The sequence below is a fragment of the Nyctibius grandis genome, chromosome 33 (genome assembly GCF_013368605.1).
Source record: "Nyctibius grandis isolate bNycGra1 chromosome 33, bNycGra1.pri, whole genome shotgun sequence".
NCBI classification, from domain to species: Eukaryota; Metazoa; Chordata; class Aves; order Nyctibiiformes; family Nyctibiidae; genus Nyctibius; species Nyctibius grandis.
In genome coordinates, this window is record NC_090690.1 from 772,187 (window position 1) to 794,077 (window position 21,891).

General features: G+C 58.8%; 2 protein-coding genes across 3 annotated transcripts in view; both read right to left on the reverse strand.

Annotated features, from left to right (window-relative positions):
- Positions 1-315: 315 nt before the first annotated feature.
- ZNF703 (zinc finger protein 703) lies at positions 316-2,412 on the reverse strand. Its single transcript, XM_068421465.1, has 2 exons — positions 2,200-2,412; positions 316-1,825 (listed from the first exon to the last, which is right to left on the reverse strand). The coding sequence occupies exons 1-2, from the start codon at positions 2,410-2,412 to the stop codon at positions 446-448; spliced, it is 1,593 nt and encodes a 530-aa protein (XP_068277566.1). The 3' UTR covers positions 316-445.
- Positions 2,413-14,981: 12,569 nt separating this feature from the next.
- Positions 14,982-21,891, reverse strand: part of LOC137675440 (uncharacterized) — a 59,592-nt gene continuing 52,682 nt past the window's right edge. For both annotated transcript variants that reach the window (XR_011049956.1, XM_068421535.1), the window contains one exon: positions 14,982-15,276. Coding sequence is in view for 1 of the 2 variants with exons in the window: in XM_068421535.1 (XP_068277636.1) it covers positions 15,223-15,276 (54 nt within the window). In the remaining variant the exon portion in view is untranslated. The remainder of the gene's footprint in view (positions 15,277-21,891) is intronic.

The following is a 21,891-nucleotide window of genomic DNA, read 5'->3' on the forward strand; positions in this document are numbered from 1 at the left end:
AAAAAAAAAAAAAAAAAGGAAAAAAATATTTAAAAAACCTTACATCTGTTGTTAACTTTACAAACGAAGAGGAACAGAATCCCAGAACGACAAACGCGGAGGGGGAGGAGGAAAACTTTTTTTTTCCTTGTGTGTCAGGAATCATGCAAGAATTTCTCAGTGGGGGAAATTAAGAAGGGGGAGGAAAAAAAAAAATTCAAAAGAAACAGAAGGGAAAAATAAAAGCCCCACACCTGCAAAGTAAAGGATTTTTTTCTTTTTTTTTTTCTTTTTTTTTTTTTTTTTTTTTGACACAGACTTTTTGCATACCATTGATTCATTGGTGTATTAATGCACTTATATTCCCAGCTTTAAGCTAACATACAGTAAATAAATACACAGTCCAAGGAGGGAGCGGGGGGCCGGGGCGAGGAGGAGGCTGGAGCAGGGGAAGGGGCTGCCGTAGTTACTGATATCCCAGTGCAGAAGCTGAAGTTAGTCTTTGGCCGTAGAGCGCGTATGGAGAGTAGTAAGGTCCGGCGGCCGGCAAGGAGGGCACGGGCAGGGCGCCGGCCGTGGGCAAATGGCTCTTGCCGTAGGGGTGGTACCTGTTTAGTCCCAAAGTGTGTGGGCTCCTCAAGGAGAGCGAGGCGGGTAACGTGTTGGGGCTCCCGGGGGCGGCGGGCGGGAGGTGGAGGTGGCAGGAGGCTGCGGAGCCCAGCCCAGAGGTAGGGTAACCCGCCAAGAGTTTTTCCGCCCCAGGCAGGGCCGTGTGGGTCCGTAGGTGGGTGAGCAGCTCCTCCGAGGTGGCAAACCTCTTGTCGCAGGGTCCGCTGGCAGACACCCAGTTGCATATGTGGGGCAGGGGGTCGTTCTGCAGCATGAAGCCGTAGGTGTAGAGAGGGTGGGCGGGCAGGCTGGGGGTGCCGCTGGAGGAGAGCGTGGTGTGCACCGAGTGCAGGGGGTGCGTGGGGTACACCAAGGGGTATCCGCTCTTCAGGCTGCCGGGGTCGTGCACGCAGCTGGAGCAGTTGCTGGAGCCCAGGTGCGAGGCGCTGTGGTAGCTCAGGCAATACGGGTCCCGGCATAATCCCTGCATGAAGGAGGGCGGCGAGGCCCCGGTGAGCGGGCTGGAGCTGGGCGGCTTGCCCGGCAGCCCCAGAGCCCCCGGCAGCTGGCTGCCCACCAGGCCCGCCTTGCTGGGGTCCAGCCCGGGCACGAACTGGGACGGGTAGCCGGCGTAGGCGCCCACAATGGAGCCGTGGTAGCCGATGCTGGAGGGCGGCAGGGGGAAGACGGAGTGGCCCGGCTTGTAGGGCGAGACGGGGGCCACATGGCCGGCGGGCGGCAGGGCGGGGGGCTCCGACTTGCGGCCCGAGGGGGGCTCGCCGTGCGCCCCGGGCTCCGCCGCCCCGCGCCCCAGCCCCCCGCCCGTCCCCTCGGGGCTGGGCTTGCCCGCCTCGGGCTCCTTCTTCTCCTCGGCGCCCTTGGGGTCGGCGTGCTGGGGCGAGGCGCCGCGGGAGCCGCCGGGCGAGGCGGCGGCGTGCGGGGGGAACGGCGGGCAAGCGGCGCTGGGCACCCGAAAGCCGGCCTTGTCCGCGCCGCCCTCCTTGCGCGGCTCCCCGCCGCCCTTCGAGTAGGGCTTGAAGCTGGACTTGTCCTCGGGCGGCGCGTCCCCGCTGCCCGGCGGCTTCAGCGCGGCGGGGCGGGCGGCGGGGTCCTTCTCGGCGGCGGGCAGCCCGGCGGCGGCCACGGCGTTCAGCTTGGAGGAGGGCGGCGGGTCGGGCTTGCCGATCTGCGAGCAGGTCTGGGCCAGCAGCGCCAGCGGGCTCTTCTTGGCGTCCAGCTGCGGGCGGAGCGGAGCCGGTCAGGGGGGGACCCCGACGGCGCCCCCGGCCCGGGCCACCCCCCCCCATCCCACCCCCAAAACCCCGGGTCCAGCGGGGCCGGGCCCGGCGCCGAGCCAGGGCGCGGAGGATGGCGGGGGGACGGGGGGGGGGGGATGCGGCCGGTCGGGGAGAAGGACCGGGCTGGGGTGGGGGGGGGGGAGCCGGGCTGCGGCGGCGGGGAGGGAAGGAGCGGCTCGGGGGAACCGGTAGCGCCGGGCAGCGGGGGAGCCCGGCCGGGAGGAGCCGGGAGCGCCGGGCAGGGGGGAGCCCCGGGCAGGGGGGGAGCCCCGGGCGGACCCGGGGGGAGCGGGCGGGGGCGGCGGGCACTGACCTCGATGGGGCTGACGGGCGTGGAGGAGAGCGGCTGGAGGTACTCGGGGTGCAGGAGGTGGCCGCCGTGCGCGCTGAGCATCTTCAGGACGCGGATGGGCAGCCGGCTGGCCTGGCGCAGCGGGTCGGCGGGGGGCGGCCGGGGCGACGGGGCGCCCGCGGCTCCGCGGCTCGGCGGGGTCCTCGGCCGGGGCCCGCCGGGGGCACCGCTCATTTGGGGCGGGCGGCGGCGGCCGGGGCGGGGGGGGGGCCGGGCCGGGCCGGGCGGGCGGCGGAGCGGCGGCGGCGGCGGCCCCGGCGAGACGAAACCCTTCCCCGGCCCCACCGACACGTCAAATAGCCCCGATGGCGGCCGCGCTCCGAGGGGGCCGGCGCCGCGCACCAATCCGCGCCCGGCCGGGCCCCCGGGGCGGGGAGAGCCGCCGGTGGGGGGGGCGAGCCGCCGCCGCCGCCCCGCGCCGCCGCCGCGTGGGGGAGAGCCGGGCACGGCGCGGCACGGCACGGGGCGGGCCGGCATTGCACGGATCAGCGCGGCACGGCTTGGCTGGCGGAGCATGGCATGGCTGGCACAGCTTGGCTGGCATGGTGTGGCACTGCTGGCACAACTTGGCATGGCACGGCTCAGCTGGCAGAGCATGGCATGGCTGGCATGACTCGGCACAGCATGGCACAGCTCGGCTGGCATGGCATGGTGCTGCTGGCACACCTTGGCATGGCATGGCACAGCCGGGCTGGCATAGCACTGCTGGCACATCTTAGAATGGCACAGCAAGGCTCAGATGGCATGGCATGGCTTACCATAGCATGGCATAGGATGGCTGAGCTGGCATACCATGGCATGGCACAGCTTATGTAAGATCAGTCTGGCACAGCTCTGCATGGCACAGCCCAGCAGCCCTGCTGCAACAGCTCCTGCACCCAGTCCGTGTGTCCTGCACCCAGTGCCCGTACCCATGTCCCTGCAGAGGCAGGTCCGTGTCCGTGCTGGCCCCAGAGACAGCCCGTGTGCGCGCTGGGGCAGCGCTGGGGCTGCGGGTGGGACAGCAGTGTCACCCAAACCTGAAGGGCCAGCACGGGGTGCATACATACCTGTTTATTTCGCATGTATTGCAGTCACCAGCATTTACATTTTCACAGCAGCAGCCGCTGGCTGTTGCAGCGTTTTCTGCTCTTGGGGTAGTGACCAACCAGCCGCGGATCAGTTCACACCACCCATAAACACGCAGCCATCAGGGATGCGTCCAGGGCACCTGCAGCGCAGCGAATGGGGCAGTTCTTAACGCGGGCCCCGCAGTGCCCTTACGTACATACAACACTCCTTTCTTTCAGGGTTTTTCTACTTTCTTCAGCTTGCAGAGCCTTAAAAATTTGCCAGTGACAGTGCAGAACGCTCTATAACTAATTAAGGTCCCTGACAATTAACTTCCTATTTCTACTTACCTTTTTCACACGTCTTTGAATTACATTCACAAACCCCTGGGGCTCTGCAGCCGAGGGGGCTGAAAGCCACCGTCCCACTGAGATCTTTCCATGAGGAGCTGAGGCACACGGATAAAGGCTTGCTGCGGAGCCAGGGCTGGTGGGGAGAAACCAGCTTTCCTGGTCCTGGGGCTGGCTGCCCGCTCCGGCCAGCGCCGCGGCACGGGCCCACCTCCACCCTCGCTGTGTTTGGGTTTCAGTCCCTCCTGCCTACCTAGAGAGGCAGAGGGGAAAGAGGGAGAGAGACAGACACCTCTAATTAATCACATTAACTCCTGACAGATGATTTATGTTCCTACAATCTTGCTATTATTAAGTTCACATGGCCACCCCTCACCAAGCCCGTCTGTGCCGGGTTCTGGGAAAAAAGGCTTTGCTGGATTTCTCCAGCGAGCACCGGCATCGCCCTGGCACGGCCCGACCTCGAGTCCCACTTCTCCAACCGCTATCAATCACGCTGATGGTCGGACCTGTCAATTTTCCCTCTTTGTGAGGCTTTTTTCTTCTTTTTCCCCCCACCTCCCGAAGCTGACCTCAAGATTGATTCAATCCGGACAGCGGGGATGTAAACGGAGAGGCGCTGCCTTTCAAAGGAGCCATTCAAGTAAGGACGAAACAGAAAAAAGTCTTTCCTCAAAGTCGCTCCAGTTGTGCGCCAACAACAACACGGCCTTAACAAAATAACATAAAACATGGTGGGACAAGTGCGTACGAGCAGCGGCGACGCGGCAGCGCTCCCAACACTGGCTCCCCCTGCGGACGCTGAAGCAGAGGGAGGGCACGAAGCAGGGAACCTCCGGGGCTGCGTTCATCGCTCCCCCAAAGCTCGGGTCGTTTCGAAGGCCTGATCCTGCTCTAGTGCTGGGGCACTGGAGAACGTTTCTGGATTCAGCTTGTGTTCGCTTAAACCTTCATCAAAGGGTCGTCATGGGTAATGATGAATCCTGCTGAGCGTTGATGCTCTTGCCATCTCTGGTTACATCCTTCCTTCTAAAATCCGTGTGGGTCGTATTTTCGTTAAGGGGAACAGCAGCTAGAGGGAGAGAAAATAAAACTTCCCTATTTCATGGTCAGTTCTGCCTCACGACAAGTCACCCTCTGCTTAGAGATCGCCCGCCACAAAGGATATTCAAATAAAGTAATCGAGAGCACTTGCCAAATAAAAATAACACAGGCACCAAGTGAAAAGCAAAATATTTTGAATAAAAGTAAAGCCAAAGAAGACAAAGAGCCTCCATGAGCGCTTTCAGAAATGACTGATGATATTTTCGTTCCCTAATCAGGGCTCGCCCCACCTGGGCTGCTATTAAGGAGGTTTTATGTTTCCGAGGACGTATCCCAGCGCAGAGCCTTGGCAGGGCCGGCCGGCTCTGACCGTTTTGCAACCCATGAAGCGTGGCCATGGAAGAGAGAATTGTGGTTTTTCTCTAAGTTTAAGATCTTTCAGCAACTTGGGGTGACTCCCGGGCAGGGCTGGCGGGTGACACACACCGCGGGGGTGCCCCTCGTCCCCCAGGCCCCTTCCCGGCCTTGTCCCACTGGCCCGCGGCGGTGCAGGAAGGTATTTCCAGAGGAAGGCACACACGAGACACGAGGAATTTTTAAAGAGAGAGAGAAAAGCCAACTAGGAAATGAGCGATGTGCAGGGCCTGCTGGAAACCCCCTCGGTCCCAGCCCTGCCTGCAGAGCTGCCCGCGCAGGACGCGCGCCCTTCGTGACGGATAGGACAGCAGCCCTGACTTCTAGGAAATTGCTTTCTGAGGCAGTTGTCACACAAACCATGGCATTAAATACCTAAATATCACCTGCATCAACAGAAAGCGTTTCTCCCGGGGAGCCAAGTGTATTTCATTACCTGCCTGCGCTGGCAGCCAGTAACAGCGCAGAAACGCACCTGCAGACAGCACGTGGTCTGGCCTTTGGTGCTTCTATTCTCTATTTTTGCTCTGCCCTTTAGCAGAAAAATCCTCTTTGCAACGTGTTCTTGTATTACAAGACATGCAGACGGTCGCTCTCAGCGTGTGAGTTTTCCATCCCAGCCCAGGAGAGCCGGCGTGGGGGAGCCAGGGGATGGCTCCGGCCGTCGCTGCGGGATGGGGATCCAAGACGCTTTACTTGCGCGTTGGTGCTCACTGCGTACCTGCTGTTTTGTAGGTAAATCACCTCCTATCAGGCGCCCTGTGAACGAGCCCGTGGCAGCCACAGCCCCTCCAGCTGCCTCCGCCGAGGCGAACGTGCCGAGTCAGCGGTTTCCCTGCCCCGCTCCCATCTCCCACCTCTCCCCAGCGCCGCGCGCGCCGAGGCCTCGCTTTTAGCTGCAGAACAAGTGCATAAAAATGATCTTATTTATTACAGGAGACATGTTTTAAAACAACTGACAAAATTGCAAGATGTAAAACGACAAGCAAGTGCTTTTTCTTTTTTAAACCCATATAGACTTCTGGCAATGACAAAAATAGTGTTTTCTTTTTTAAAGTTGGAATTAATCTTTCTTTCCGAAGCAATCATGTAGCAGGAAAAGCAGGAAGACACTTAGATATTAACTGATACTCTCTGGGTGATGGTTCCTTATCGAATAGCCGGGTAGCTCGCTTGCCTCTGCAGAGCCATTAACGTTACAGAATGGTCTGAACGTTAAAGCAAAAAAAGGTGAGGGGTTTTTCCCCTCCCCTCTTCCCTTGATGTGTGACTAACAGCTGGTTTTCTGTGCGACAGATCAGTGGGGTCTTCCTGTTGTTGGTGCAATGAAGCTGTTTCCCGGTGTGAAATTCTACAGGATAAGTTGCAGGGGGGGAGGAGAACACCCCCCACTTACCCCAGAGCTTCAGGGGGGGCAAAGCTCTGCTCTCCTCGCAGGGACGGGCAGTGGAAGGACAGTCTGGGGTATGTTCCCCGCCGACCCAGCCTTAACAGCACGGTAGTGCTGCAGAGAGCTGTAGGAAGCAGTCTAGCTCACGTGCCTCAGTTTCCCCACCTGTGAAATGGGGGGGGGGACGGTGAGCCCTGATGTCCCTCACCATGGGAGCGGTGGGAAGGGGCCTGGGGGTGACCGGGTGCTGCCCGTGGCACCAGACCCCCCAAAGTGCTGTGGGGACGTGGGTGTTTCCCCGCACTGGCACCGGCTCAAGCGCTTTGGGGGCCTCTGGCTCGGGGGGTTCATTGAGTCCTCAAAAAAAAAATCACCTTTACCTCTGTTTTTCTTTTTTTTCTTTGCCAGTATTAGTTAATTAAACTATGCAAATTAAAACAACTTAATTTCTATAATACCAAGACCAGAGCCTCAAACCATTTGGTGTAGCTCATCTGGCACGTACATTACATAAAATGTTTGGAGCGGCTCTAATAAAAATGAAAAAGGCTGTAAATCAAGTTTAATTTATTCATTTTCTGTATGGTATGAAAGCATGCCAAAATCAGATTATTTATGAGCCCTTCATAACAATAGGCATTTTTATTGGTTGCAAATGACAAAAGGGGTTCTCAGAGGGATTTTTTTTTTTTTTTCTTTTAAATTTTTTGAATGCCTTTTCAGAAACATTCATTTTTTTGGACTCTATGATCTCAAAGAAAAATATTTAATCATTGATACAGTAAAAATAATTTATATTTAGATACTGAAAAACACATCAGGCTTTAAAACATAAATACACAGAGCTAATCCAGCCCAAAGGCTCAGGCGAACGCTGCACCACAGGTTGGAGAAAAGAGCTGTGATTTATACCCGCTTCCTTAAATTTCCCATTAAGAGCAATAATCTCCCCTAAGTCTTTCCCAAAATGTCTGAGCCACGCGGGGTTTTTGCTTTTCCTTTCCCAGAGCCGTTTGGTGGGCACGCACGTCTCCGTGATGGGGACAGGGCGGCGGGGAAGCGGGTGCCCCCCTGCCCGCAGCGTCCTGGGCATCGTGGCCAACAGGCACCTGGCAGTGGGGAGGGGCAGAGGACCCCAAGATGCCTCGCAGAGGTGGACAAACGCCTGGCTGGGTTGTGCAGGGGGTTTGGCTTTGCTGGAGGGCTCTGGGTGAGCGTGATGGGGAGCGGGCAGAGGCACCCCTCCTGCAAGGACAGGGGCTTTCTCTGCGCCTGGCCTGGCCCATCCTGAGGAAAAAAACCTAAAAACCAAGAAGAGAAGAAGAGGGAACCCCCTCCCCGGGAGAATTAGCATCCAGGATCTGTCAGTCACTGGGAGCTTTTGGTAAAAGGGGCCCCTTGTCAACCTCTGCCTTTGATGTGACTGGGACGGAGGTGCTCAATTAAAAGCCTATCAGTCTGTAAGTAAATCAACGCCTATCAGGCTTGTCACATCAAACAAACGATTATTGCACGAACCCGCCCACCCCATTAATCTGGCTGTTCCTTCTTGACAGCTCAGGGTCAGGGCACTGTAAATCCTGCACTGGATTGCAGCCACCTGGAGCAGGATTAAAGCAGCCCTGCAGCATGTGCTGCTGCACCCAATTACTCCCTGGCAGCGGGCGGCTGCGGCGAGGGGTACCCGTGGCCCCGGCAGCCGTGGGGTGCCCGGCGCAGGGCTGGGGTCCCCAGCAGGGCTGAGCTCTGCGAGGCCACGGTTGCTGGTGTGGGTGGTTTGGTGGTGCCACGTGGCCGTGGCACACGCTGGTTTGTGTTGGCACCAGGGATGCTCAGCTGCGGGGTACGGAGAGCTCAGCACCCAGCTTGTGGGTGCTCAGCACCCAGCGCCGGACCAGGACTGCCAGCACCTGTCTGGGAGCAGCTCCGAAGGTGGCTCTCGGTGGCTCTGGGATGTTACTGTTGATAGTAGTGGCACCACGGCCCCAGGTTCACGCGCTGAGGTCGGATGGCCGCGGTGTCCTTAATGGGCTGGTTCAAACCCTGCCGTGCGCTGGGCAGGTCACATTTAAACCTGTGACCATGGGCAGGGATTGACCTTGGGGACCCTCTTGGTAACTCACGCGATAAAAGGAACCAATGGGTCGAGCTTTCGGGTGCTCTTTGGGTCGGGATTAGCAGCAGCGGCCCTGGGGACACCAGGGTTCTCCCATCGGGTCACTCAAGGTGAGGACGACTGGGCAGCACCGGGGCTCCTGCCCTCGCCCGCCTGGACACACCACATCTCTAGCACTGGAGCAAACGGCTGGGCTGGTGGGGAGGAGGGTGCCGGAGCCCAGCAGCGGGCAGAAGGCGGCCGGGGCCATCGGCTCCTGAGAACAAGCGGCTCTATTCAAGGGAAGGCAAAGCCCAACTTTCCTGAGCAGCCTCTGTGCTGCGGCAGGAGCAGCCTCGGGGCAGCCAGAGCTCGTGACTCCTGTGCACGGAGGCAGAGGCTGTTTTAATAACAGAAAACCCAAATCTGGGATGCCAAGAGGGTAGTGCCACGGAGTGAAGAGAGGGAGCAGGGCCAGCCCCGGGGAGGCTGCAGGTTGGGTTTGGGAAGGGGCTCGGTGCCCCGTCCCGCCGAGGGCTCTGTGGTCCCCGTGTGCTGGTGGAGCAAGCGAGGCTGCCGCGGCCATCGCTGCCTCGATGCACACACCCGCCCCATCTGCGCGAGGAGGGGGAAGCTGGAAAGACGGGGCCGGTGCGAGCAGAGGTGACACCAAATAGGAGACAGACTCTCGCCGTGCCACGTTTGATACGGCGACGCCAAATCTTTTGCCGATAAGCGGTATCGCCTTCCCGCGGATAGCCATCACCCCTCACCCTGCCCGGCGCCCTCGCCTCTCCCACGCACGTCAAGTGACACCCCCTCGCCCCGGTGGATCAGCACCACCGTCCCCGCCGTGCCCGGCTGGCTCTGCCCAGTCCCGGAGATGCTGGTGCTGGTGGGCAGGGGGGAAGGAAAACCCCCGCTGTCACCCGCTGCTCCCAGCCGGGTGCGTTTTGCACAGGGAGAAGTGCCCGGGGTGCACGGCAGGAGGGGAGCTGGCCCTGCGGAGTTTATCTCCCACGCATGATCAATGCCGAGTTTAAGTAAGGTTTATTGGTATCTGTAATTTAACATGACATATTTCTAACACGAATTACTCTGAGATCATCGTGTGCATAAAATATGACAGGAATCTTTTAAGTGCAAGCATAGTTCTCAGTTAATTTAATAACTGAGATGGAAAATGGAATAGCATTAAATTTAATATTTTACATAATGCTCCCACACTTCCTTCACTTGCTGCTGGCATCATTTGTTTTCCCTTCTTCCTCATTTACAGCCTGCTCAGCCCAAATTGTCCTGGAGCCCGGCCACGCAGAGGGGTGCTGCCCCCTCGAAGGGCTGCGACGAGCCCCCCCGGGGCAGCCAGAGCCGCCCCCACATCTCCCCCATCCCGTGCAGAGGTGATGGGATGTGCTGGGTGCCCCCTCACCTCGTCTCCCCGCAGCTGCGGTGCCCGCTGTGTGCCCACCGCTTGGCACCACCTGCAAACCCCGGTGCCAGGGGTCTGAGTCCCGCGGCCGAGCCACTTCAGCCACCCATTATTGTGCTCAGCTGCTGAGCAAACAGCCCTCTGCATCCTGGGTACCGGCACCGGCGGCAGACAAGGGGTTAACTCAAATCACGCAGGGTAATTCACCCTTCTGCTCAGATCGCCAAGGACAGGATATAATTGCTGGGTGAGCGAAGCCCACTTGACCTGTCGAGCCCGTCCCCGCGTCGGTGCTGCTCCCGGCAGCCCCTGCTCTCGTCCACGTTGGCCTTGCCCCGCTCCCGCTGCCCTTCGCCCAGCGGCTGGCCCTCGCCCAGCACGGCTGGCACCAGAAAATCAGCGCTGACCCACTTTCATACGGGCATCGCCTGACGGCCGTGCCCAGGCTCCCCATCCTGCGCACGCTGGGACCTGAAGCGTTGGGTGCTGCACCTCCGCGGTGCGACCGACCCCCTCGAGCAGGACAGGGGCTGGGGGGGTGCGCAGCCCACGGATGCCCTCACCGGGGCGGTGGCAGACGCTCCACGCCAGGTTTGTGTGCCCACCGTGGGATTTGGGAGCGCGGTGGATGCTGGTGCACGGCAGAAGGGATCAATGCAGCTCTCAGCCTCGTCCCTTCCTATCGAGCCCCGGCGCGTGATTTAAGGGGCTCCGGTAAAGTGCCGCGAACAAGGTGTTAACGCCGGAGTTATGGCTGCAAAGGAGCTGGCAGGGCCCGGGCAGGATCGGTCCCTCCAGCCCTCGTCTGCGCTGGTTCAAAGGGTTGCCGTGGCTGCGGTGAAAGGAGGGGTGTCGGGGGATTACAGCGGGGAGGGGAGGCTGGTGCTGCTGGGAACAGAGCGGGCTCTTTATCGGAGAGTAGCAGAGCCTGACAGCGCTGTAACTCTCTCTTCTTAAGGAGATGAAGCAATAAAGCAAGGAGCACATTAGAGGTAACGAGACAAAATGGCAGGGCTTTGAAAGCCCGGCAGAAGCAATAATCCAGCCTGGAACAGAGCGAGCACTCAGCTTACCTCTGCCTCTTGGAAACGCTGCCGTGTTTTTGCAGCGCTGCCAGAACAGTTCTTTACTGTAACTTGGAACGTCTCGGACGCGGGTTTCAACACCTCGCTCTCACACCACATAATGCAAAAGTTAATTCTACTTTCAGGCTGATGTCAACATTCCCCTTTATTGCCACGGCGAAATGTGAAGACTACATTAATTTGCATTTGCTGTGTGCAACTAACGCGTTCCAGATAATCATGGTAACTCCTCAAAGGTATAGGCGAGAATTTCCTGGATAACGTGCTGGATGGAAAAAGCTGACGGGATCCAGGAGAAGGAAATGGCATTGTGTGTTTTCATAACGGCACCTGGAAGCAGCGCAGGCTGCAGACCTTGGCTGCAATGGCTTCCCTCGCCCAGGCAGGGCGAACTCGGGGGGCTGGCGGACGCTGGCACTTGCTGGGAGAGCATCTCCTGGGGCTCAGCAGAGCAGGGTGCAAGGAGCAACCACGGAGAGCCGCGGGAAGGGCTCTTCTCCCACCACGCAACTCCTAACACCAGGTGGACGCTTCTCTGTAAAACAAACCACCCACCACCAACTAGAAGCCAAACAATTATTACTTTAAGCAACATGCTGAATACATCGACGCTCCAGCCCGAGACAGTAACGACCCTTGGTCTGTGGAGCCCAGGAACACGCAGAGCCCCGCGTGCCCGCATGGAAACTCGCCTCGTGCCCCGCAGTAAATTAACTGCCCTGAACTCAAGAGGATCCTCCGGCCCGTGAGCGCTTTGGCCGGGACGTATCGGCTGAGGGCATGGATTTTCCATCTTCCCTGATATATCGTGTGCCCCAGATGATGGCAATGACCACACGTCACAGCTAAAGGCTTCCAAGGGGCTTTGCAAACCCGTCGCTGGACTCCGGGAAGCTCATCCTGGAGGTGCTGAGAGAAGAGCCATGGGGCGAGGCCGGGCTGGCCGGGGCAGGGGCTCAGCGCCGGGGCTGTGGGAGGGGACGGGGGACCCTCACGGATGGGATCCATCCTGTATCCCGTCCCCTATCCCGTCCCCACGCCTGCGCTGGCCACCCGCCTGCATAAAACCGCGTGCAGGGATCCTGCAATGGCATGTGGGAGCGATGAATTCATTTCCATTTATGATCTGTTATGATGATACCCCTGAAGGATAAAAGTCTATACATAATAATCTCTCTCTTCAGCTTTGTTAACAACTTCAATTAACAGAGAGCTGCGTAATGCTTCATCAGCCGTTTGGATTACAGATGAAATTAAGCCATCATATTTATGAACTACGCAGCGAGTTCGAGGAGGGCTCCACATATTTTACATTTAATAACTTGCCCTCTCATTTTATTTATAACGTTAATAATGATTTGGTGGCTGCTTTGGGGGGAAAACATAAATGACAAAGCGAGGAAGCTGGGCGGGCGGGCACGCGGAGCTGTGCTTTATGGGAGCAGCGCGCCGGTGGTGCCCAGCCACGCACCGCCCCGCGCCCGCTCCCCTCTCCTTTATTTTTCATTAAATAGCCCTGTGAACACGGAGACTTCTGCCTTATAATTGCTTTCCACTCAACACTTACAGCCCGGGCCAAGGGTTAATGATTAAATCCCGCGGCGTGGACCCGTCGCAGTGGGGGGGCAGCAGGATTTGGGTGCGTTTCATCAGTCCCGACCCCCAAAGGAGGGTGGACGCCCCATGCCGCAGCCGAAGGGCCAGGGCCTTGCCTGGAATAAAAAGTCACATTGCTCCCTCAAGCCAGGGCGGGCAGCAGGAGCCGGGGGAGGGAGGGCTGCTGCCGCACACCCCGGTTCTTCCCACCCTTCCCGCTGCCCGTGCCAGGCTGGACCCCGCCTGCACGTCGGTTTTGGGGTGCTGCTCCCCGCCGGAGCCCCTGTCCGGTGCCGTTGTGGCCACCGATGAACCCGCGGGCTGAGAACCTGCTGCAGCGTGCCCAGTCCCTGTCTGGAGCAGCGGCACGCTGAGAGGCTGAGCAAGGTTAATTAATTTGAGCAAAGACTGAAGCCTAAAAGATGGGGAGCAGCACGTTGAAAGATGACGGCTGGCAAAAATCATTAGAAGCATCTTTCAACAATCCATATACTGTTATCGATCCTGGTATAGATCATGTTCCTTTCCCCTTTTTTGCAGGATCTTCTGGATCGATACAGCAAGTGCATTGAGACTGTAGCAACACATTTAAAACCTTATAAAAGGTTATTTAGTTGCTAACAGTGCAGCAGTTTCTGCAAAGCCTGCCAAAAGGTTACAGCTTTTTGGGCATCATAAATTACAGACGACAGGGAAAAAAAGTAAGTGCGGTTTTCTTTATTGTCTTAATGATGGATGGGCTCCTGAACAAGACACAAAATACATCATATCACCTTTAATGGGACCACATTTCTGTAGCCATAACTCACAATTTTAAAATAGAAAATGGTGAAATATGGCGTTGTATATTCCACTCCTGACATATTTATGAGTCCTTCCCTTCTTATAAATACAGTGATTGCTATTTCAAAGCAGCATGTCAGGTATGAGCAGAGCACAAACAGCTGGTGCGATTGAAAAATTATAGCCAGAGTTGGACGTTTGCAAAAACTCTCTCTAGCAGCAGTAAATTTACAATGTTTGCACTAACTGTTATTAAAACCAAATCCATATCTTGGCAACAGGAATCCAGCGCTCGGACCAGCTGGAGTGACGGTGCCGCTGACAGCCGGGGTGAGCCCGGGGGCTGCTCCTGGGGAAGCGTTAAAAGGCGCTTGGAGGGGCCGCGGCTCCGGCCGGGGTCCCCAGGGGCGGCACCGGAGCCGGCGCAGTGCCCACGGTACCGGCGTGTGCTGCTCCGCACCGCGCCGGGCACTGGCAGAGCCGAGGGGCCAAACCTGCGGCGGGTGCAGCCTTGGTGGAGCTGAGCTCTGGGGACCCCGAGCAGCGCAGAGCCCCCAGCCATGGGGGCCGGGGAGGGGGCTCCTGGGCACCGCCTGCGAGGGGCCAGAGCATCGTCATCCCCTGGCACGTGCAGGCAGCTGCCTGCCCTCACACCGTCCTGCGGCCAGGGTGGACGTGGCGGGTGTCAGCCGCATCCCCGGGCTCAGAGCATCACCCCCCAGCTCTGGCCTCGCTCACATTTATGCTTCAGTCCGTAACGGCAGTTTAATGCCGCACTAACACGCGCGTCGGGGCTGGGGCTGCTGCTGTATCATTTCCATCCATTCAGCACGAGGGTTTTACTGGCAAATACCTGGGAAGAACGAATCCTGCCAAGAGCCCTCTTGAGCATCGCTCGCCCCTGGGAGCAGGGGGAATTCTCTGGCCTCATTTAGGCACACAAAAGGCCTCTAATTAGCTTTTTGTTTAGTCTGATTACGAATTTTGAACTTTCAAAGTGATTAGCTTTTGAAGCTAACTAATTTGCATAACATCAGTTTCTAAACTACATACACAGCCTAGGACCAGATGTTTTTGTTGCTCACTCCTTTTCCCTTCCCTTTAACAGCAGCCAGCAGCACGCTGCAGCCTCTGTGTTTTGGCCCTGGATGAGGCCGTGTGCTCGGCTCAGCTGCAGCGGGGCAGATCTCCAGCGCTTCAGGGATTGGGGTGCACCCAGTTTTAGGGCACACGGGCTTTCCCCCAGCCCCTTCCCGAAGCTCTGGCTCTGCTGTCGCTGGAAAATCCCATCGCCCCAGCAGATGTCCGCCTGCGGTCCTGCTGCCACAGCCAACGCGTGGCCCACCCGGCCCCTTGGGACCCCCCAATCCCCCAGTGAAGCCCGGGGTCCTTCCAGCTGGGAAGCCCACCCTTCCCTCCAGCCGTCCCCGGGGCGCAGGAGTGGCACCGGCCCCAGCCGCTGGCACGGACGCGGCCAAGGTCACTGGTGGGGGCACAGGGAACAACGGGCTTCCGCACGTTCTTCGCGGCAGCTAAATTCAAAACTCTTTATCACCGATTTACATTCCTTTATCTGGGCAAAGCCCTCCAGAGGTGCATTTTATTACCTTGGGTTATTAAACAAAACCTTTCCGATAATGAGGCGCTGGGATCTCCGCCGTGGCTTTCGGGGCGGGAGGCAGCCGGGACCTGCTGCTGCTTTATCAGCCCCTCGCCGCCGCGCTGCTCTCGGGACGGGGCTGCCGCTATCTCTGCCGGCGATTAGCCCGGCCCGCTGCGGGGCTTCGGGTCTCCCTGGCCTGTGAACAACAGAAGATAAATTGTGGCTTTGGGTAAGGCTTCTCGGAGAGCGTCTCCTGGCGCAATAGCTCAGGGCTTGGGGGGCTTCACGGGAAGGCGGGGGGGAATCAAAGTGTTTGGAGACAACAGCCCCCCTCGCCTTCCCTCCCCTCGGCGAGAGGGGGCCGAGGGCTCAGCGCAGGACTAAGACCTGTGTCTACGCCTGGCTGTGGGAGAAACCCCCGAGCGGCTGGAGGCAAAGCTGCATCCCCCTCTGCCCATCCAGGAGCAGCCGCCCCAGCCTGACCTGGGTGCTGCAACCCCCCAGACCCCCCTGCAACCCCCCGTACCCCCCTGCAACCCTCCCGCGGGGGCTGCAGCACCCCAGGCAGCGGCTCCAGGACCGCACACCCCCAGTCCCCTCATCCATATCCCTGTGAGACGCAGACACGCCGCCCCCGTCCCCCCTCCCTCCCCAAACCACTGTCTGCAATATTTTCTTTCCTGCACACACGCAAGGACCTCGGAGCTGACTGCTCTGTTTTATAACGTTGCAGTTTCCTGGTCTGGCTTTATTACATCTGTTCTTTGGGGTATGGTGTTATAAATTGGGTATGTGATGACGTGTAATCACTAACTGCAAAGCCAATACATTTTCGCTGCAACAGCAGCAAGACAAATAAAGGCGAGCGGGAGAGGCTGGCGGGCTCTGACAAAGGGAGATCTACACCCCGGCACAGCCAGAGAGAACTTAAACATCTGATCAGGACTGAAAGCCATGTTGTCCTGGCGGAGCCGGCTTTGCTTGCGGGGGGAACGGCCTCAGCTTTTGGGAAGGGTTTTGGTTTTCGCTAAGAAGCCCAGCTGCATCTCCAGCTCTTTTCTGGGATGCTTGGGCCCGGCATGGCCGAGGATGCTCCCCGTCCATCCCGCCCCAGCAGTGCAGGAATCAGGGGTTCCCTGGGTGAGAGCCAAAGCCAAACCAAGGCTGTTTCATGGCCTGGCTGCGGCGGGCTGGGGGATTTCTGGAGGGCAGAGCCCTGCCTGCCTGCTGCCCGCTGCAACACCAGCGGGCTGGCGTCCTCGCTCGCCGGGCTCTGCTCATAAGGACCTGGCGCATCCCTGCTCCATCCTCCTGGTGAAGGACCTGGCGTACTCCTGCTCCTTCCCCCCAGCAGAGCGGGACCCCCCAGCCCCTCGCCCCGTGTTCAGCTCAGCTGCTCCCGGCGCTTCGTCCTGGGAGGTTTCTCCAGAGCCCGGGGCTGGAGGGCAGCTTAAACCAACCCAGACTCAACTGGTCTTTTGATCTGCAATGCAGAGGCGCTTCGTGTCTGCCCAGACGTAGTTTCCACGGCGCGGGAGCCTGCCCATGTGGGTGTCGTGCTTGGCGAGCCATTAAAAGGCCTCTTCGGCTGGGCCTGCGCCTGCCGCAGCGGAGCCTTGAGTCAGCACGGGGCGAGAGGCAAACCCAGCCCGAGCTTTGCTGAAACCGGCCCCAGGACTGTTGTCCTTAGCAGCAATAATCACTTGTGCAACTGTGCAAATGTGGCTGGCAAAGATGGGACGGGAGATAAATGGGAGGGAGTCAACCAGCTGCAACTTAAGATGTGCCTGTATGCCGCTGCACCGGTTTATCATGATAAATGTCATCGGAAAATCAATTCTCTGTGTACTTTTGGGAATTACAACTATCATTTCGGTATGATTTATTTGCTGTATAACATGGACAAGGGCTCTTTGTTCATCATTTTGAAAGTTCATTTAAAATTGCTTTGAGTTCTTGGTTTTCCGCGGTGCCACGGCCGATGGGTACCTGCTCTCCTGTGAAATATGGACCGAGGCAGAGGGAGGCTGGGCCGGGGGCTTTGCTCCCTGCTCGTCCTGCTCCCATGGCCCGGGGGGGGCTCGGAAAGCCCTGCAAAAGCACCCTGCAGAAAGCGCTGTCGGTGGGGATGTCCCCTCTGGGGCGACAGCAAAGGGACGGCCAGCGATGGCCCCAGCGCCGGCTTCTTCGCAGCAGGAGCAGCGTCGGGTCGGGACTTTCGCATGCCGGCACGGTACGCTGGGCGACCTTCCCTTTTCCTTTTCCATGGCACCCATCGAACCTGTTTGTCCTGCCGTGCTGCCTGCCAGGGAAGCGGGGAAACTTCCCATGCTCTGAGCACGGGGCGTCCCGTCTCCATCCCGTGTCGATCTTCGTGCCAATGCTCACACGGGTGCTGGCAGGAATTGGCATGCGGCCCTCCCCGGGCGTCCTTCCCACCCCAAACCTTTCCCTCCTTGCTCCGTAGCCGGAGGTCCCAGGGGTGCGGTGATGGGGTCTCATCCTGCACCAGGCTGGGGGGCAGGACGGACGGCGGCTGCCAGTGCTGGGGAAAGAACAACTGAAAACCAGCCGAGTTCAGCTTTACCCGTGAGCGCAGAGGCTGAGCAGGGAAACGATCGCTCCCTATAAACACACGGGGGGTAACACCAGGCAGGGGGATGAGCTGTTAAAGGACAATGTTGGCACAAGGACGAAGGGGATAAATTAGCCATGAAAAAGATTTGGGCTGGAAATGAGAAGAAAGCTTAAAATCATCCGGGGGGGTAGCGAGGTTCCCGAAGAGCCTCCTGAGCAGAGGGATGGAGGGATGGAGCCGCCGGCGCGTCCACGACGGAGCACGGGCCCTTTCTGGACAGGACGTGGTGGTGCTGCTCCCTTAGCGGGGAGCCCACAAGGGAAAGGGCCACGGCTCTTCCAGCAGCGTCTCGCCTTCGTTAGATGCTCTGGTTTTCAGCCGGGCACGTTTCTCTCAGCCAGAAGCAGCCTTTGGGTCTCGCTTCCCGTCCCTTCGCTGGCAGTGGTAAATGCTGTTTGATCGATACACAGACACCCCTTCCCCTTTCCCAGCCAGCGTGGGGAAGAGTCAGGACCCGGCCTGAGGCCGCCCTCCGCCCCGGGGCTGCTGCCCTCCTCCCCTCCGGCTGCCTGACCCAAGGGCTTTCACCAGCCCCAGGCACTTCCCCTCCGTCCTCACCGAGGCTCCTCGGTGTGGGGCTCTCGCTGCCTCCGCACGACCGTGTGCTTCAGTATTCACGCTGGCTTCATCCCGTGGTATTTCAGTAAAGTTCAGGAAAACCGTTGCTATATAAATCTCCCAACCACTGGGCAGCTCAAACCCATCCGGCATTAATCACTTGTCTTGAAAGCCCAGAGCTCAGCCCTGGAATTACGCCCTTGGAGGAGAAGAGCTGCCCGGGATGTGTGGGAGGGATGGGTGAGGAAAGGATCCCTATTCCTGCCCAAAAACACACCCCAAAAAACCCTGGGAAGGGCGTAAGGCCTGATCCAGCCACGTCCCCCCTCACACCGGGGCAGCCGCTTTCGCCTGCCTCTTGGATGGGCACCCCGTGCCGGGCTGCGCTCCTGGCACCTAAAAGCCGCCCTGGCGCAGCACACGGGGATGTTTTATCGCTGTTTATACCAGGTGTGCGCTTCGGCGGTGGGAGCCTTCATTACAAGGAGGAAGAAACGCGCTCCGCGGTTTTGTGTTACAGATTGGAGTGTGAACCTCAAATAAATCACGCGGGAAGCAGCTGACGGGGAGCAGGGGCTGCCGCGGGGGGAACGTGGGACCCCGATCCGCGGGGGCGACACGCGGCCCCTTGTGCTGCATGAGGAGCTGCACGGGCCCGAGGTGGAGGTTTCTCCTGCCGTCAGGTTCGCTCCCAGCGGAGTGTGGAGGGGAGGAGAGGAGCAGGGCCGTGCAGCACCCGTACCCCTCGCACGCTGAGCCACGCCAGCCCCAGGGCTGCCCACCCTGCGCGCGAGGAGCGGGGTGCCCGGGCTGCCCTCCGCACGCCTGGGCTCCCCCAGCGCCCCGTCCCCTGCTCCCAGCCAGGCTCTCGCCGCGGCTCCCTTCTGGTTTTCATTACCCTCCTCCGAGCTGAACACGAACAGCCTAATTTGGAATAACAGCCGAGTGAGTGCGAAGGGGAAAAATCCTGCGCTCGCTCTTTTCCTGAGCTAATCCCCTGACAAATTCTGCGCTGCCCTGGCTGTGGGCTTGTTCCAGAGATGCCCCTGATTGAAATGGAAATACTCCCGATCCTCTCCCTTAAAGGAGAAGCTTCCCTCTGTTTATAAAGCCTTCCACAGGGGGCTTTACGATTTTATTTTAATGGCTGGCCTTCCCTAGGAATGTGGCAGCCGGCTCAATAGCTGCAGGAAACATCGCTGCCCATAAACCCCCTTCAGAGAGCACTGGCTGACATTGTCATGGAACAAAAATATTCCTGATGCTTATCAGGGGCCCACATCAAAGGCGCTCAGGCCATAAATCTCCCGGGAACTGTGCCATGGAGCTCAAAGAAAAGCAGCTCCCTGGGCTGATGGGTGTCCAGAGAGGGTCCCGCGGCCCCGGCCCCCCGCGGGAAGGGCACGAGGGCTCGGGCTGGGGCCGGTCCCCCCAGCAGGGACCAGCACGGGGCGGCCAGCAAAGGCTTTTGCTCTGCTCGGTGCAGGGACAGCCCCGAGCTCATTCCTTGGCACAGGTCTGCAGCAAACCTTGGGAACGCTTTCTGGGTGCTCTGCACCCTCCTGCCCCTCTGCCTCCCCTCTCGCACCGAGACGCAAATAAACACAGTTTGTCCCGGGGCAAAACTTTACTGGTTCTTTGCTTAGCACATATGGGGAGACGGATCCCACCTGCCCAGGCTGCCTCCGGGCTCCTGGCGCTCAGAGGTGGCAAGAGATGTCCCGGCTCGTCCCAGCGCTCCCCTCCCTGGGCTTGCAAAAACGGTCATTATTTCATCCCCAACCACGGCAAAATCAAACTTGGGGGAAAAAAACAGAGGCACGCACGTGTGTGGGTGGAGAGAGCCCTGCAGAAAGTCAGAGAGGAGGGAGAGCTGAAATGCCGCTTCCCAACAGCCTGACGCCGGCGCTGGCAGCCCCGGGAAGGCGAGCTGGGAGCCGGAGCGCGCCCGGCCGCGCGGCTCGGGGTGACCCTGTCGTCCCCAGGCCTGGGCAGGCTGACAGCACATTATGCAGCTTCCCTATCTGCTGTTGCAAGGTGGAGCCAGGAGTATTCCTGCAGATCATTTAGATTCAGGTAAATCAGCGTTTTCCAGTCCCAGGAGGCTATTTCCCACCAGCTGGGCTGCAGGGTCACCTCCAGGAGCTTTCAGCGGGGTATCGCGTGCTCCGTAAAGACCTTGAGTGATGGATACTCTGTCTCACAGGTAAGTTGTTCCAAAAGTTAATTATCTCCCTGGTTGCTCACTTGGGAATTTATCCACGCTCTGCTGAGCTGACGCCCTCACGAACAATTACAGAAGTGCCCAAAGGGGAAGTTTCTATCTCGCCCTCATCAGCCTCGTTACGCCCTGGCGACAGCGGGAATGACATCCAGGGGCCCGGCCGGACGCTCCTGCCCTCGCTGCCTGTTGCCTCGAGGCCGCAGCTCTCCCTGGGCAGGATCGTCCCTGTCGCCCCAGGGCCGCCCACACGGGAGGCGGGTTCTCTGTACGGAGCATCTTTTCCTCCCCCATGAAGCAGCGCGATGAAGTTGAAGTCTTGACGAACAAGGTTTAAAATGCAGAAGCTCTCGGAGCACCAGACACTAATGTGACATCTCTCTCCAGCACTTGCCATTCCCTCCCTTCCACGGCTTTGATGTTAACTTCTTACAAGCTCCGAGACGGCTGTAGGATTTGATCAGTAAACCACGCATGTTAATGGGGAGAAGCAGCAGAGCTGCAAGAGGCTCCTCTCTCCCCAGAAACACCCCAAAGGGGGTAAGTGCAGGCTGTGTGCCCTGGGCGCCAGAGCTGCTCTCCTGGGATGCCTTGTCCAGGTCTGTTGGGATGACGTGAACCTCGGGGCAGGTGTGGCACGCCGCACCGATACGAGTGGGTTATTCCCCGGTCAGGAGCCCTCAACGCGAGCTGAAACCCGTTTGGCCACAATTTTAGCACGTGGCTCCTGTCTCTCGTCTCATCCTCCTTCCAAACTAGGTTAGTTTCCCCTTGGCTATCAAGCGAGGGCTGGTGATGCTCAGGCAGGTTTGATATTTAGTCACTGCACCTGTGTTGGATGGGTCTTAATTATTTATAGCTTTCCTATCCTGTTTTCTCAAGTCAGTTGGAAGAGGTGACAGGTGAAGACTTCTTGTAGCAGATGCTTATGAGGCGGGTGAGGTGCCTGCTGCTCAGATGAGAAGAAAAGAAGAAGTGTCTTCAGCAGGAGAAAAATGACAAAGCTACAGAGGAGCTGCCTCATTTAATAGTCAAGAAGAAGGAAAAAAAAAAACCTCCTTAGGCCTCCAGAAAAGAAACACTTTCCTCCTAAACAGATGAGCAGATGCCTCCCCTTTGCATGCAGAGCCGGAGCGGAGAACACCGGAGCATCCCCAAACACAGCCGCATCCCAGCCTGTGCTGGGTGGTCTCTGCAGGTGGGTCGGGACTCAGCCTCGGGCTCCCACCAGCTCAGCTACGGCTGCTTCGAGGGAGATGGTCCTGCAGCTCAGGTGCCTGGTACCTCCTGCTCTCTGGTGACAGGGGACAATCTCCGGTGACAGCGACTGCTCGTCTGCAGCGCCCGCGGTTGTGACCGTCACCCCGACTCGCTCCTGTTGCGCCGCGGCTGCG

Bases quoted from the DNA above. Each gene is read 5' to 3' on its own strand.
- ZNF703 (XM_068421465.1), bottom strand. From the start codon at position 2,412: ATGAGCGGTGCCCCCGGCGGGCCCCGGCCGAGGACCCCGCCGAGCCGC. The intron at 1,826-2,199 runs GTCAGTGCCCGC...CTCCGCCCGCAG, and splicing joins CGCCCGTCAGCCCCATCGAG to CTGGACGCCAAGAAGAGCCC.